This window comes from Salminus brasiliensis, chromosome 20 (genome assembly GCF_030463535.1).
Source record: "Salminus brasiliensis chromosome 20, fSalBra1.hap2, whole genome shotgun sequence".
NCBI classification, from domain to species: domain Eukaryota; kingdom Metazoa; phylum Chordata; class Actinopteri; order Characiformes; family Bryconidae; genus Salminus; species Salminus brasiliensis.
In genome coordinates this window covers 6098516-6114176 of record NC_132897.1, presented here as the reverse complement: position 1 = coordinate 6114176, position 15661 = coordinate 6098516, and the positions used below count along the sequence as shown (strand labels likewise).

The window sequence follows — 15661 nt, the reverse complement described above, 5'->3', positions numbered from 1 at the left end:
TCAGCAGCCTTCCAGATCAGCTACTTGAGGTGCGCAAGAAGATAAAGGAGATCAGTATCTGCTGTGTAGGAATATTGGCGTCTGTGTTCAATATGGGACTGAAGGAGTTCTTCAGGGAGTTTTTCCTGGGTTTCTGGGACTATGAGACTCCAAAGATAATGGTAGTGAAGAACAGGACACTGGGCGTCATTTACAGAATTGTACAGTTTCTGGTAATTACGTATTTCATTTGGTAGGTATTTGCATGTCTATCTATTAAACTGTTAACAAGCTGTTACTAGCTGTAATTACTATTCATTGGAAATACTGCTGTATATCTATATTGCTGTAGTATGTTGTATAAATATTACTATTGACAAGGAAATTATGACTTTTAGTGAAAGTATTTGGATACATTACAGTAGAAACTACCAGCAGAACCAAAAAATTGTCTATAATGATGTGTAATATTTCTATAATAGCTACAAACAGTGATTCTATAGTAAGATGCTGTATTGCTGAATTGTATAGAAATTGCTGTAGCACTACTATACATCTTTTTTAGTTGTTAAATTTCTATTTTTTTGGTTCTATCCCTCAGAAAACAATGCCTATGAGCAGAATGCCAGCTTGAGGGCATTTACATTTACGTTGAGTGAATTGTGTAGAAACCACAACCTTTCTTACTTGTATCTTATTTACATTTGGGAGGAAAATGTAATTGGACAACAGACACTTCTGTTGTTTTTTAGATGGTGGTGGTGGTGCTGGAGCTGCTCATGGTTTAAAGCAATTCTATGAAATGTGGTGGTGTAGGAAGTTGCTGGTGTGCCTGCAGTTTAACAGAATCACTTGTCCTCTAACTTGTTGTTAGGGATGAAACTGCGTCATCCGTCTTTACATGATGATGCCGTCGGATCATGATGAAGTCATTGCTGAAAAGATGAATTCAGGAGTGAACATAGATATCGGATCTGCTCATATCCAGTCTAACACCTCAAAATCCAGTGAGCACTGCTTCACTTTGAGGCAGTACAATGACCCAAAAGCAACCATGGCTTTTTTTTCCAGAGCCTGAACATGAGCCTGAGAGTGTTTTTGACTGGAAAAGTCATAAGGGGGTTTCCTAAAGTCCATCCTGAGGACACAGACACTATTTATCAAGTGGAAAATAGATGCAATTACACAAATTACAGGCCTAGCAGGCAACCTCAAGAAAGATACCCAACATATAGTGATGATTATTATTCTTAGGCTTTAGGAATCCACTGACTGCAAATAATTAAAATCCCTAAACTAGAATTGCCCAATTATTTACATTCTCCAGAAATGGGGGACCAGATTTATTATATATCGTCACTATCATGCAAAAACCTTGTATATTATAAATTGCCTTTATGACAAATTTTTAAAACATTATTCTTAACAATGTGTCCAAATTTCATAATGAATGGACCAATAGAAATGCACCAAAATGGCTTGGAATAAAACCTTTTCCCACTGACTTCCATTAAAAGTTAAGAAGGTCTTTCCATCCTCCTGTAAAGTCGCCATTTCGGACATCATTCGATCTACAGAATCTTTTTTCAGCCAAATTACCCATCCCACTTGTTAGTACTCTGCCCTATCACATGTAATGCTCCTCACACTGAGAGGGTGACGACTGACACAAGCCTCCTCCATCACATGCGTAACCAGCCACTGCCTCTTTCCCAACTCATCATCATGCATCCAATGCACTCGGAGGAAAGTCCCGGATGCCCAGATGCCCGGATGCCCGATGCAGCATCTTAGTCCAGGATTCGAACCAGCGATCCTCAAGTTAAAGTGGCAGCACCTTAGTCCAGGATTCGAACCAGCGATCCTCAAGTTAAAGTGGCAGCACCTTAGTCCAGGATTCGAACCAGCGATCCTCAAGTTAAAGTGGCAGCACCTTAGTCCAGGATTCGAACCAGCGATCCTCAAGTTAAAATGGCAGCACCTTAGTCCAGGATTTGAACCAGCGATCCTCAAGTTAAAGTCGCAGCATTTTAGTCCAGGATTCGAACCAGCGATCCTCAAGTTAAAGTGTCAGCACCTTAGTCCAGGATTTGAACCAGCGATCCTCGGGTTAAAGTGTCAGCACCTTAGTCCAGGATTCGAACCAGCGATCCTCAAGTTAAAGTGTCAGCACCTTAGTCCAGGATTCAAACCAGCGATCCTTGGGATTTCAACCAGTGATCCCTGGGTCAAAGTGGCAAATTGACCACACCAAGCCTACGATATACAGACTAACAAGTTATAATGTAGCCCATCATTACTCCTAACCTGCATCTATGTAGATCTGGATCTCCAAGTAAAAGCTACTTGGAAAATGGATCAAGCTGATGTCTGAATACTCTGACTAGACTGAGACGTTGCCAGTGAAACCATGATTGGCTACGCTGAGTATAAGATCATACAATGAGACAAATTAGTTGAATTTACAATAAAATTGTGCTACTTTTTAAAATAATTGTAGCATTTCATTAAGGCTGTATACTGTACAGTAACCATGACTGCCATAATACCACTGAAATACCATAAGAGGGCATATACTTATTACTTATTTCAAGCTGAAACGATTAAGGTCACCCAAGGACAGCCTCGCTTGTTAAGTACTGTCATCCAAACGTACTCTAAAAGAGCACTGATATATTAAAGTCTGGCAGTGCTTTAAATAGGAGTTCAGACAATGTTCAGTGCTGCTGTGATGGATGAAGGAAAGGGGTTCTGGGAGAGCAATTTGATGGATTAATTCAGTTACAGTGGAGATCTTCTGACAGCCATTAGTCTGAGAGTAAGTGAGCTTATATAGCTCAGCTCTGGCTCTAAAGTGTCTCAAATGCATTGATATGTGTAAAGTTCCTTGGGTTAAAGATGTACATCGATTAGCCATAACATTAAAACCACCCGCCTAGTGTTGTGTAGGTCCCCTTTATACTGCCAAGACAGCTCTGACTCCACCAGACCTCTGAAGGCATCCTCTGGAATCTGGCACCAATATAGACCACATCTATATCTCTATGATGTAGTCACCAGTTCACCAGTTATCCTTCATTGGACCACTTTTGGTAGTCAGGAAGACCTGACAAGACCTGCCTGATGTTCTGGAGATGCTCTGACACAGTCCTCTAGCCATCGCAAGGCCTTGGGCCTGGTCAAAGTGGCTCAGATCCTTATACTTTAAGAACTGATGGCAAATGTAGAGCTTATCCTCTATTGCTGGGGTCTCGTCGCTTCTTGGGAAGCCTTTATGTTAAAAGCATTGTGACAGAGGTTTGCCTCCTTTAAGCCACAAGAGCATCAGTGAGGTCAGGAATTCATTAGACAGGTTTGAGGTCAGAGCTCCATGCAGGCCAGTCTAGTTCTTCCTCATTAACTATGTTGTATGGGTCATGTTTTGTGGACAATAAACAGTTACCACAAAGTAAAAGGACCATCATTCCCTAGGACAGTGGTCACCAATGCCTGCTCTTGGAGATCTACTTTCCTGCAGATGTTAGGTCCATCGCTAACCAACCCTACCTTTACCTAACCCCAATCATTTACAGACGCCATAATAACGAGATGAATGATTATCTGCACACATGGTGCAGTAGTGTCTGTGCCTGCTAACTGACCTCCATCTCAACCTGTGGGCTCCTCTGCAGAGCAAACACACATTTCCTACATTTTAGAAGAACATGGCGTAGAACTAACACTCCCTTTATTGGAACTAAGGGCCCAAACCATGAAAACACCTCTAGATCATTACTCCTCCTCCATTAAGCATTCAGTCGTGGTAATATTCTCCTGGCATCCGGCAAACCCAGAACACGCCTTCGCTGCTGTGGATTCCACTGGGAAGTGTGCTTTACACCACTCAAGCCAAAGCTTGATATTGGTGATGTTAGGCCTGCATGCAGCTACTTGACCATGGAAACCTAATCCAATGAGCTCCTGATGAACGTTGCCTCCAGAGGCAGTTTAGAACTCAGTAATGAGGATAGATGATTTTTACTAGTACTAGCAGCCCCACTTGGTAAGCTTCTGTGACCAATAACCGTGTAAAAAGGGTTATTTGAACCCCTTTAAAAGGTTCTGCATAGAACCATCTACAATATACAGGGGCTTTCAACAATGGGAAGGACCATTGTTAGCATTTAAGAGGTTCTTTGAGTTGTCATGGTTCTATACAGCACCAAGGCCTTTGCTACAGAACCCTTAAAGAGCAGTTGTTGTTGCCTCTAGATGCTTCCACTTCACAATAAAAGGATTTGGATTGGGCAAGTCAGTTCATTGATGACCCGTGGCTATGAACTTGATTTTATGCACCCCTTAGCAATGGAAGTGTTTGAAATAGCCTAAACCACCAGTTAGAAGGGTTGTCCACATTTGCATGCGCTTTATAAGTGTCACTATTAGAACTATCAACAGACACTATTAGACCAGCCCAACTAGACTAGCTGTTTTTTGCAAATACATAGCAAACCTCTGAACTTTTGACTACTGATATCTTTATTACAACAGTTGCATTAGAAATTTGAACCTTATAAGACATCTGTCATTAGAGGTTCTTGTGTAATTTATTCACAATGGCAGACTGGCACTGTTCTCCTAGTATAAGATGCACATGCCCTACTGTGTGTTAACATTACTTCAGGATCATCTGATTTGATATGTCTTTCCTCTCGGGTAGGTATGTGTTTATCAGTCAGAAGGCGTATCAGGACATCGAGACACGGCCAGAGAGTTCGATCTACACCGAGATGAGAGGGGTGGGCATTCTGGGGGACAGCATACGGGACACCACAGAGTATGTCAGACCATCTGAGGTGAGAAAGGAGGAAACTCACTAAATACAGCACTGTGAAATAAACTGTAAAAGAAGCAATATAAATAACAATGAATCATTAAGAATGTCTGTTTTAGGTCTCAAGTCAAGTCATAAGTCAGACAGATCAGAAGTCAACTTCTGAGTCAGTACAGGCAGGTCTCAAGTGAAGTTTTGAGTCAGTACAGGCAGGTCTCAAGTCAAGTCCAGAGTCAGTACAGGCAGATCTCAAGTCATGTCCTGAGTCAGTACAGGCAGGTCTCAAGTTAAGTCCTGAGTTAGTACAGGCAGGTCTCAAGTCAAGTCCTGAGTCAGTACAGGCAGGTCTCAAGTCATGTCCTGAGTCAGTACAGGCAGGTCTCAAGTCAAGTCCTGAGTCAGTACAGGCAGGTCTCAAGTCAAGTCCTGAGTCAGTACAGGCAGGTCTCAAGTCATGTCCTGAGTTAGTACAGGCAGGTCTCAAGTCAAGTCCAGAGTCAGTACAGGCAGGTCTCAAGTCATGTCCTGAGTCAGTACAGGCAGGTCTCAAGTCATGTCCTGAGTCAGTACAGGCAGGTCTCAAGTCATGTCCTGAGTTAGTACAGGCAGGTCTCAAGTCAAGTCCAGAGTCAGTACAGGCAGGTCTCAAGTCATGTCCTGAGTCAGTGAAGGCAGGTCTCAAGTCATGTCCTGAGTCAGTGAAGGCAGGTCTCAAGTCATGTCCTGAGTCAGTACAGGCAGGTCTCAAGTCATGTCCTGAGTTAGTACAGGCAGGTCTCAAGTCAAGTCCTGAGTTAGTACAGGCAGGTCTCAAGTCATGTCCTGAGTTAGTACAGGCAGGTCTCAAGTCAAGTCCAGAGTCAGTACAGGCAGGTCTCAAGTCATGTCCTGAGTCAGTACAGGCAGGTCTCAAGTCAAGTCCTGAGTCAGTACAGGCAGGATCAAGTCATGTCCTGAGTCAGTACAGGCAGGTCTCAAGTCAAGTTCTGAGTCTGTCCAGGCAAATCTCAAGTTAAGTCCTGAGTCAGTACAGGCAGGTCTCAAGTCATGTCCTGAGTCAGTACAGGCAGGTCTCAAGTCAAGTCTTGAGTCAGTATAGGCAAGTCTCAAAGCCATGTCCCAAGTCAGTACAGGCAATTTCAAGTCCTGAGTCAATACAGGCAAGTCCTAAAGCTGTGTTGTAAGTCAGTACAGACAGTCCTAAGACCTGAGTCAATACAGCCAAGTCCCAAAGCTGTGTTGTAAGTCAGTACAGACAGTCCTAAGACCTGAGTCAATACAGGCAAGTCCCAAGGCAAGTACCAAGGCAAGTCCTGAGTCAATACAGGCAAGTCCCAAAGTCATGTTGTAAGTCAGTACAGGCAGTCCTAAGTCCTGAGTCAGTTCAGACAGATCTTAAGTCTTGAGTCAGTACCAGCTATTCTCAGGCCAAGTGCCAAATCAGGCCAAGTGCCAAGAGTCAGTACAGACAATCACTAGATTTGCCTTACACTGGACATTTTGGAGGCCAGCAACTCCCAAATACCTCTATCTCCCCTCTCACACATCTCTGTGCTCAATTCCCAGGGTGGAGATGTCATCAGCACGATACTGAGGAGAGAGGTTACATACAACCAGAGACAGGACACGTGTGCTGAGGTCAGTCCACACACACAAGCAGATGCATCACACAGAAAAAGAGTACCGGCCAAATCTCTTACATGATCTTCAAATATTGCTATAGCAATCTCGAAGCGAGAAACATCAAACATGTTCAGCAGTTTCATTTGCCAAGTGTGTGTGTGTGTGTGTGTGTTTGTTCAGCATTATAGTGTGCCCAGCGCAAACTGCACAACAGATGATGACTGCGTTGAGGGCGAGATGGACTTTGATGGCCATGGTAAGGACCTGAGTGCAACCTAATAAAAAGTAAATGAGGAAAGCAAGCAGACTCTGGGAAGTTTAAATTGTTGACTGGCTGAGGTGAACAGCACTGAATGTAATGCAGTGTAAAACTGACTGTTTCTGTAACAGGACAGAAAACAGGGCGGTGTGTGCCTTACTACAACCACACCTTCAAAACCTGCGAGATCAAAAGCTGGTGCCCCATAGAGGAGTTTGCAGCAGTGAGGTGATTGAAACCACATGAGCTGGTTATGGTTGAAGGTTCTGCTTGTTGTTGAAGACTGCATTCAGAATACCTCCGTTTCATCCTGAGCCCGGTCTCTGTTTCCTACAGGGAGCCACCGCTGGTACAAGCCATCAACTTCACGGTCTTCATAAAGAATGCCATCCACTTCCCAAAGTTTAAAGTCCTCAGGTGAGTCAGTGACCTCAGATGTCAGAAGAACTGTATGTTAGTACAAAAAAAGATGTACACTGAATGTCCAAATGTTTGTGGACACCCCTTCTAAGAAATGCATTCAGCTATTTTACATTGCCCCCCATTGCGAACATAGATGTAGACATAAATGCACACATGCACACACACACACAGCTGGTCTAGTCCTTGTAGAGAAGCACTGCCAATAGAACAGGACTCTCTGCAGCAGATAAACATGCACCTGTTGGCACCATGCCTAATGCCAGGTGTGGACTAGAGGGGTATAAAGCCCCCCAGCATACAGTGGAACTACTATCTTTTCTGGAATGATGAATAGTGCTCTATCCAATACTTTTGGAATGAGCTGGGGAGCTCATTCCAAACAATGAGCTGGGGATCATCCAACATCCTCAGGACCTCACTAATGCACGGAATGCAATCAAATCCTCACAGTAATGCTGCACAGTATAGTATGACGCCATTTCTGGACAGTGGAAACAGTTAATTCAACAAAAGCAGGATTAACATTTTAATACCCTTGATTGGTTTTTTTTTAGAAGAAACAATGAATGAGCAGGTGTCCCAATACTTTTGTCCATGTTGTGTCCATCTTCCTATACTCTTCCCCTGCCTTACAGGCATCCATTCTGTTTGCTTTCAGATCTTGAGACAGTTGCTTAGAGGAGCCCATGTTTGCTGAAATGTTAGCACAAGGTTTAAACAGTTTGGACATCTGATCCAGTCCATAGTCCCTAACTGGTGACATGCCTCAGGCCTAATCTGCTAATTAAGCTCTGAGCCTTCTGCATATTTTAGAGCATCGCCTAGACTACATGTTCTAGTGGCCACTCCAGTCTATTAAATGACAACTGTAAATTATTCCTAGAATGGCTCACTGAAACGTGTTCTCTGTCTCTCATTCGAGGGGGAACATCAAGCCAAGAAAGCCAAAGAAGCTCCTGAAATGTCATTATCACCCAGAGACCAACCCCTACTGCCCTGTGTTCAGACTGGGCTACATCGCTGAGCATGCCCGAGAGAAGTTCAGTGAACTCTGCGAGACTGTGAGTCCTTTAACCCTGTATGTGTTTAGCTGTAGAGGTAGATGTTTCTAATAAAGTGGCCAGTGTGAAAGCATTAAGGTAGGTGTTTCTAATAAAGTGGGCAGTGTGAAAGCATTAAGATAGGTGTTTCTAATAAAGTGGGCAGTGTGAAAGCATTAAGATAGGTGTTTCTAATAAAGTGGCCAGTGTGAAAGCATTAAGGTAGGTGTTTCTAATAAAGTGGCCAGTGTGAAAGTATTAAGGTAGGTGTTTCTAATAAAGTGGCCAGTGTGAAAGCATTAAGGTAGGTGTTTCTAATAAAGTGGCCAGTGTGAAAGCATTAAGGTAGGTGTTTCTAATAAAGTGGCCAGTGTGAAAGTATTAAGGTAGATGTTTCTAATAAAGTGGCCAGTGTGAAAGTATTAAGGTAGATGTTTGTAATAAAGTAGCCAGTGAGTGGAAGTACAAAGTAGGTGTTTCTAATAAAGTGGCCAGTGAGTGGAAGTACAAGGTAGGTGTTTCTAATAAAGTGGCCAGTGAGTGGAAGTACAAAGTAGGTGTTTCTAATAAAGTGGCCAGTGAGTGGAAGTACAAGATGAATGTTTCTAATAAAGTGTGAAAGCATTAAGATAGATGTTTCCAATAAGGTGGCCAATGAGTGGAAGTACAAGGTAGGTGTTTCTAATAAAGTGGCCAATGAGTGGAAGTACAAGGTATGAGTTTCTAATAGTGGCCAGTGAATGGAATACAAAGTGGGTGTTTCTAATAAAGTGGCCAGCGAGTGAAAACATTAAGGTGGGTGTTTCTAATAAAGTGGCCAGTGAGTGTGTACCTCCAGAGTAAAAACAGTTTGAATGACTGTTTCTCAGGGTGGAGTGATTGGAGTGTTCATCAATTGGAAATGTGACTTTGATGTGGACCCATCAGAATGCATTCCCAGTTATTCCTTCAGGAGGCTGGACCTCAGGAAAAATCTGCCCAGCTCTGGGTATCACTACAGGTAGGGAGGATTTGCACTGTCTGTACGCTCCGTAAAACCAGTAACCACAGCCTGGCTAAATTTAAATATACTGTATATATATGTCTCCAGGGGTAATTGGTAATTATTCTAATATACTTAGAGGTAATTTTTCTAAACCTAATTATTCTATAAGCAAAGGTACTGATGGATTTGTATTTTCCTGAGCATTTTTATGGTTACAGGTTTTTATTGGTTACATCTATTAGTTTAGAAGTTTAGCATTACTTCACTGCTGTATTTACGAAACAAGGAGAAGTTCTGCTGCAGGTACAGAAGTAGTAATCAGTAACTCAAATAGCACTATCACACTACTCTACTTCTATATATCTAACCTACACACCTATATAAAACTATACATAAGTACAATATAACATAATGGACATTATATGGACAAAAGTATTGGGACACCTACACCTACAGGAGCTTTAATGACATCCCATTCTAAATCCATAGTTATTAATATGGAGCTGGTCCCCCTTTGCAGCTCTAACAGCAGCAGGTCTGAAGTCAGCAGAGCGTTGGAGACTTTTCAATAATACCACTCACAGCTGATGGTGGAAGATCTAGGAGGGAAGAAATTTCACCATTCTTTCAGTAATGTGTGGAAAGGCGGACTGCATGGCTAGGTGCTTGGTATTCTACACCTGTGGCAGCGGGACTAAAGAAAACACCTGAATTCAGAGACAGTACTTTTGTCCATATAGTGTATTTGTAACATACTGCTGTGGACATGTAGTTCATTCATGCCATGTAGAGCAATTTGTGCTCAGTTTGACATTTTGTTATTAGGTTTGCCAAGTACTACCATAAGGACGGCCACGAGTACAGATCACTTATAAAAGCTTATGGGATTCGTCTGGATATTATTGTACACGGACAGGTGAGATCCTGGTGAAAATTAATGCTAATAATTGAGACACATGTTCATTGTCTTTACCTGCAGTGCAGTTCTGTTCAAGTAAACAGATTTTTGGTGTGTGATTTTTTCAGGCAGGAAAATTTAGCCTCATCCCAACCATCATCAATACTGTCACAGCAATGACATCGGTAGGAATAGTAAGTATAGATTATATCATCACTGTTGCACAAAAACCTTGTATCTTCAAAACTGCTCTTTTTAATGGACGTCAGTGTAAAAAGACTTTATTCCAAGTCATTTGGGAGCATTTCTATTGGTCTATTCATCATGAAATAGCTCTGATACTCAGATTCACATTAAGAAAGTGAACAATGAGCGTTTTTGCGTGACAGTGAACTATAGACTTGTTTGTTTGGTGATGATGATTTTTAAGACGTTAACCGTTCTTCCTCTCTCCATCAGTGCTCTATTATCTGTGACTGGATCATGCTAACATTTATCGACAAGAACGAAGTCTACAGTGAGAGGAAGTTTGATGATGTGAGTGAAATCCGTACAGAAGTATAATTAAATATGCAGAGATTAAGGCAAGCGTGTTAAGATGTAGGTGTATAGTCTGCACCGTGCTAACGGCCTCCTAACTTCAGACACTCAACATGTCTTGGTTGATCAACTACATTTAAGATAAAGGAGACATTCTGTCAATTCGATTTTGGCACTACATGACTAATACACATCGACCTCATTTGCACCTGGTCACTTCATCCGTCTTGAGTTTTGCGATTATATCCGGATAAGGTCAAGCCACATGAAAACGTACCCAGGACGCATATAAACAACATCTGACAACCAAACCCCTCCCAGTACAACCTAAACTCCATCCTATGGAGTGCATCACTGCTGATCATTAATCAGTCTAAACAGCTGTTTTCTCGTCTGTATGGGTCTCCAAAGCTTAGCCAAAAAACACAAGACGGCATGTAAAAGTCGGAATTTCGACTCAGCGACAAATGTTTAGCACAGCACAGGAAGAGGCTGAACGGATAAACAACTGCTTGCTGTGTAACGAGTGGATTTGCATATTCCGTCCCACACAGGAATAGACGGTATGCATTGAAGTCACGTCCCTGCTGGAACACGTCCCCTTTAGTCGGACTAAGTGGCAAAACATTCTGCAACCAAATTACCATTGAACCAATGCAGGTCCCTAAACATCCATGTGTATCCAGGAACATACAGCTAAATGCTCAAATCACACCTGTTTAGAGGGTAAAACCTCATATCTCAGGAACATTTAGTAGACTGCTTCATCCAGGTTTGCTTGCTTTCCTTTGTAATCGAACTTAGCATGTTGCTAAATTCGCAACAAAGACAGGCTTGGTTTTCAGAGCGTTAATTCACTAATCAGTGGGCTTCCACTCGTTTCTGAGCCTGGATTCCAAGAATTGCAGCAATTCACTTGCGACTCTTTTCTTGAGCTTTCGTCAGTCTGAAAAAGGAAGCTCCGAATTGTTGCTGAGTCTGTTGGTACAGTCAGTCAAACAACAGCTCTTTCCAATTCATCCCGAATGCTACTGCTACCGCTGCAGTAACTCCCGCTGCCGGTGATGTCACATGCATACCCTGACTATGCTGACCAGGCTGTAAATGCATGTGGCTAAAATCTTATCAGAATCACAACACAGATACCAGTCACATGAAGTGAGCAGGTGTAAACAGGGCCATACATTACTAATCAATGGCTGTTTCATAAAAACAGTGCTTATTAGATGACCTTGGATGGAATATACAGTGTAATCATGTACATATAGTAACTCATCATACAGTAAATATGCACTGGGATCATCTTAGGGGCCTAAAGTCGTCACTAATTTTTTTTTTTATTCTTACCTTAAAATGCAGGCATCCAAGCAGCCAAGCCAACCAACAGTGACAGAGATCACCCTCACAAGCTTTGGCTCCACCCACTCTGACCTCTCCGATGGTGTCCCACTCTGAGGCTCCACCGCTGTTTGTTCGGAGTAATCATGCTGCTGACTGATCCCATGTCAGATGTCCTGACAGTGACGAAAGAAACAACCATGAAGAATATTTTTTATGCGAACAGCCAACAAAAATGACTGAATTATTACCCTCTGAATAAACGAATGGACATGGAGCCCAGTCTGCACCCACGGCTGATACAGCAGCGTCCTGAGAAAACAAGCTTCTGCTCATTCTGGCTTCAACCTACAGCATCCAACCCTACATTTCAGTTAATCGTAACGCTAATAAACAAGACATATTGGCAATATATTGATCACATTGTTGCATGTATGACTCCAACCGCCAACCAACAAGGGAGCTATTTTGGCTCACGTGAGCTATATGCCTGCTGGCCAATTTATTGGAAACATTTATTTAACTTAGCTCAGGAATGGTTAGAGTTGGACTACACATCATCTAGCCCTTCATTAGCGATCAGTTTCTAACCACAGGGTCACTGTTTTCAACCAAGTAACACTCCTGTCTGGGAAGCGGTGGTCCCTTCTCATCGACGGACAAGGTTGAGAACCTACAAAGTGCACCTGTGGTCTCTTCTGAAAGTGTTGGGACAGCAAAGACATTTTTTTTTGTTTTTGAGATGGTTTCAAATGATGATCAAGAAATGATAGATGAGAATTTCAGCTTTCTCGATAGTTTACCTGTAGATATAGCGCTAGACTATGGCATTTTGGTGGTAGACCACCCAGTTTTTAGCAAAAGCAAAAGTATAGGAACAGATTGCCATAACAGAAATAAATGTAAATAACACAGTGTTTGACTGAATACCTCTCGCTTGCTCCGTCAAGCTGGCGACGTGCTGACACCTTTAAACTGTTGCTTTGTTTTTGTGATATGTTCAGTTGATTTGGTGGGTTTCTCCCTTCAGTCTACTCTTCAGGAGTCTCCTTAATTGGGTTAAGGTCTGGTGATTCAGTAGGCCAGTCTAAAACTTCCAGTTGGCCTTCAATAAAGTCCTTGGGTGTGTTGGCAGGGTGTTTTGGGTCATTGTCGCCATAAAATAGCTCCACACTGCAGACTCTCAACTCTTTTATTTACTTGCTGAGAATGTCCAAACTGTTGCCAGCTGGGCTGTAATGTCTGTTAATGGTGTCTTGAGGACCGTGGTCAAACTGAACTAACAGGACAGGGGTTAAAATAGCCAATACCCATTTCATTAAAATGCAGCAGGACCGGCTCTGATTCCAGTCCACTGGATCTGATAGAGACGACCTTATTTCACAGCCATTAACTGACCTCAAACATGAATGTCTGGCCTTGCCGTTCCAATACTCGACTTGATCCACAAACCATGTGTAAGCCGAAATGGGTCCCCACATGTTCCAGTTCTCGCTAAACACTTTAAGTGAGTTCTGGACCTAAAAAAGGCAACAGTGATATTAAGCCCCAGTCATTTTCCCCCACAAGCATTGTTCTTTTCCGAGAACCACTGTCATTGAAAGGAAGATAAAAGATAAGGCTTCTCATTGGAGATCCACTCTCTGAAGCATAATGTGATAATGACGACTCTTCCTGTGAGATTGGCTTTCATAATGAGATTGAGGGGGAAGGAGGCTGCATCCACCCAGGCCTTCCTTACTGTGATTAATAGCAACCAATCGATTTCTCCAGCTCACACTTTTGAAGTTTATGGATCAGCCTCCGAAGAGATTGCTTTAAAACCGCACCTCTTGAGACATGCCTAGAGACTGAAACCAGATCGGTGCTTTCTGCAGAGCATGTTTATGAGCCTGGCTACAGTTTCTGGAGTCGTGTTTGACGTTTATATACCAGCTGTAAATGTGGAAAAGTAAGAAAATCAAAAATTTTGATGGACTTGCACTGTATATGGACAAAAGTATTGGGACAGCAACATATTACACTTATGATATCCCGTTCTAAATCCATTGGGAATTTCCCCACTGCGGGACTAATAAAGGACTATCTTATCTTATCTTATCTTATAAGGCATTAATATGGAGTTGGTCCCCCTTTTCTAGCTCTGCAGTTATTTAGTCAGCAGACCGCTGGAGACTTTTCTGCACTATGCTCGGAGCTCAGCGCCCTGCTCTGTAACTTTGCATGAGCTGACATTTCATGGCTGAGTTGTGGTTCCTAAATTCTTCCACTTTTCAATAATACCACTCACAGCCTGCATGGATAGGTGCCTTATTTCAGTGTTTCTCAACCCTGAACACACCTAAATCCACTAATCAGCTCAGTAACAAGCTCTTACAGAATTGCAGGGGTGTGGTAAAGCAGGGAGTCTAAAATGTGCTGGGCAGAGTGCCTCCACAACCAGGGTTGAAAAACACTCACTTAATTGATTAAGAGGCGTGCCCCAAAACTTTAGTCCATATAGTGTCTATTGGGGTTGTACAATTCACATACAATTAGCAAAAAGGTCAATTAAAAATGTTTAATGGCATTAATCACAACAATATTCTGAAGGTAATTCTGATTAATCATAAATTAAAAAGCTAGCTAGCATGTCATTGAATTTTGGGCAGGAGAACAAATAAAATGTGTGGTATACCTAATAAACTGAATCCGAATCCTTATAATATCTCAGTGTAGTTTTGAAGCTCAGACACAGAAACTTTAATAGAGAAAAGGCTTCAATAACTTTTAGATATATAAATGGATGATCAGTCATTGGACTGGTTTAAGCTAAGAGCTAAGAGAGGAGCAGCTGTGTGTGTGTAAGTGTAGGAGAGTGAGACTTAGTTATGAAATTGAATCCATATTTCAGCATAAATAAAGTGTAATACATCACTAGTCCCAGCAAAGAGAGTGACCTAGTTTGCTTTATATACAAAAAAAAATAAAAAAACATGCATGGGTTAAAGCATTAACGTTGACAGCACTAGTTAAAATTCTACAGTACTCCAATTACCCACACCATATAGTAAACTCACTGCATTACGCTGCCCAAAATAACCCCCAAAAATCCCAGCCTAAATACATTAGAACTGACTTGAAAAAAGGCCCAGTCGTCTGACTATGACTGCATGACTAATATAAGCCCCTGCCTTTTCTTGCCCATTTTACTCTGACAGGATGCTCCCAGATGGCTCGCTGGCAGTGGCTTCCAGGAAATATGATACATGAGAGACCCTCAGAAGAGACAGAGAGCCTACCAGCGGCGGTCATAATAAATAATATTTCAATCTTGAAACCCTGCTTGAAAAACTATTTGTTACTTATAAAAATGGGTACGCCCTGTATGTCCAAGCCAACAGCCATCTAGGAACCTTTAGCCTTAAGAGTGCAACAGCATTTAGGCTCACAAAACCTCACTAAACTCTACTGTTATTTTTTTTATGAATTTACACAATGTCCAATAGTTTGTGGACATCCCTTCTAATTAGTGCATTCAGCGACTTACCTAAGTTGCATGTATCACTGACACAGATATGCAAATGCACACACATACAGCTTGTCTAGTCCCTGTAGAGACATACTGTCAATAGAATGAAACTAATGCCAGGCGTGGGCTAGAGGGGTATAAACCCCCAGCATTGAGCTGTGGAGCAGTGGAAGAACTGTGTCTCTGGAATGATGGATGGTGCTTAATCAATACTTTTGGACAGAGTTGGGGATGGGTTGGGGTGGTGATCAT

The 15661-nt window shown here is 42.2% G+C and overlaps 1 protein-coding gene across 1 annotated transcript; it reads left to right on the top strand.

Moving 5' to 3' along the window:
• Positions 1–92: 92 nt before the first annotated feature.
• Positions 93–12015, top strand: p2rx2 (purinergic receptor P2X, ligand-gated ion channel, 2). The gene is made up of 12 exons (XM_072664831.1): positions 93–232; positions 4679–4814; positions 6359–6430; positions 6596–6671; positions 6806–6902; positions 7011–7091; positions 8020–8158; positions 9007–9137; positions 9948–10038; positions 10149–10214; positions 10480–10557; positions 11920–12015. Exons 1-12 carry the CDS (start codon positions 93–95, stop codon positions 12013–12015), a joined length of 1203 nt encoding a protein of 400 aa, XP_072520932.1.
• Positions 12016–15661: the final 3646 nt, after the last annotated feature.

Bases quoted from the DNA above. Each gene is read 5' to 3' on its own strand.
- p2rx2 (XM_072664831.1), top strand. From the start codon at position 93: ATGGGACTGAAGGAGTTCTTCAGGGAGTTTTTCCTGGGTTTCTGGGAC. The intron at 6,431-6,595 runs GTCAGTCCACAC...GTGTTTGTTCAG, and splicing joins GACAGGACACGTGTGCTGAG to CATTATAGTGTGCCCAGCGC. The intron at 6,903-7,010 runs GTGATTGAAACC...TGTTTCCTACAG, and splicing joins GAGGAGTTTGCAGCAGTGAG to GGAGCCACCGCTGGTACAAG.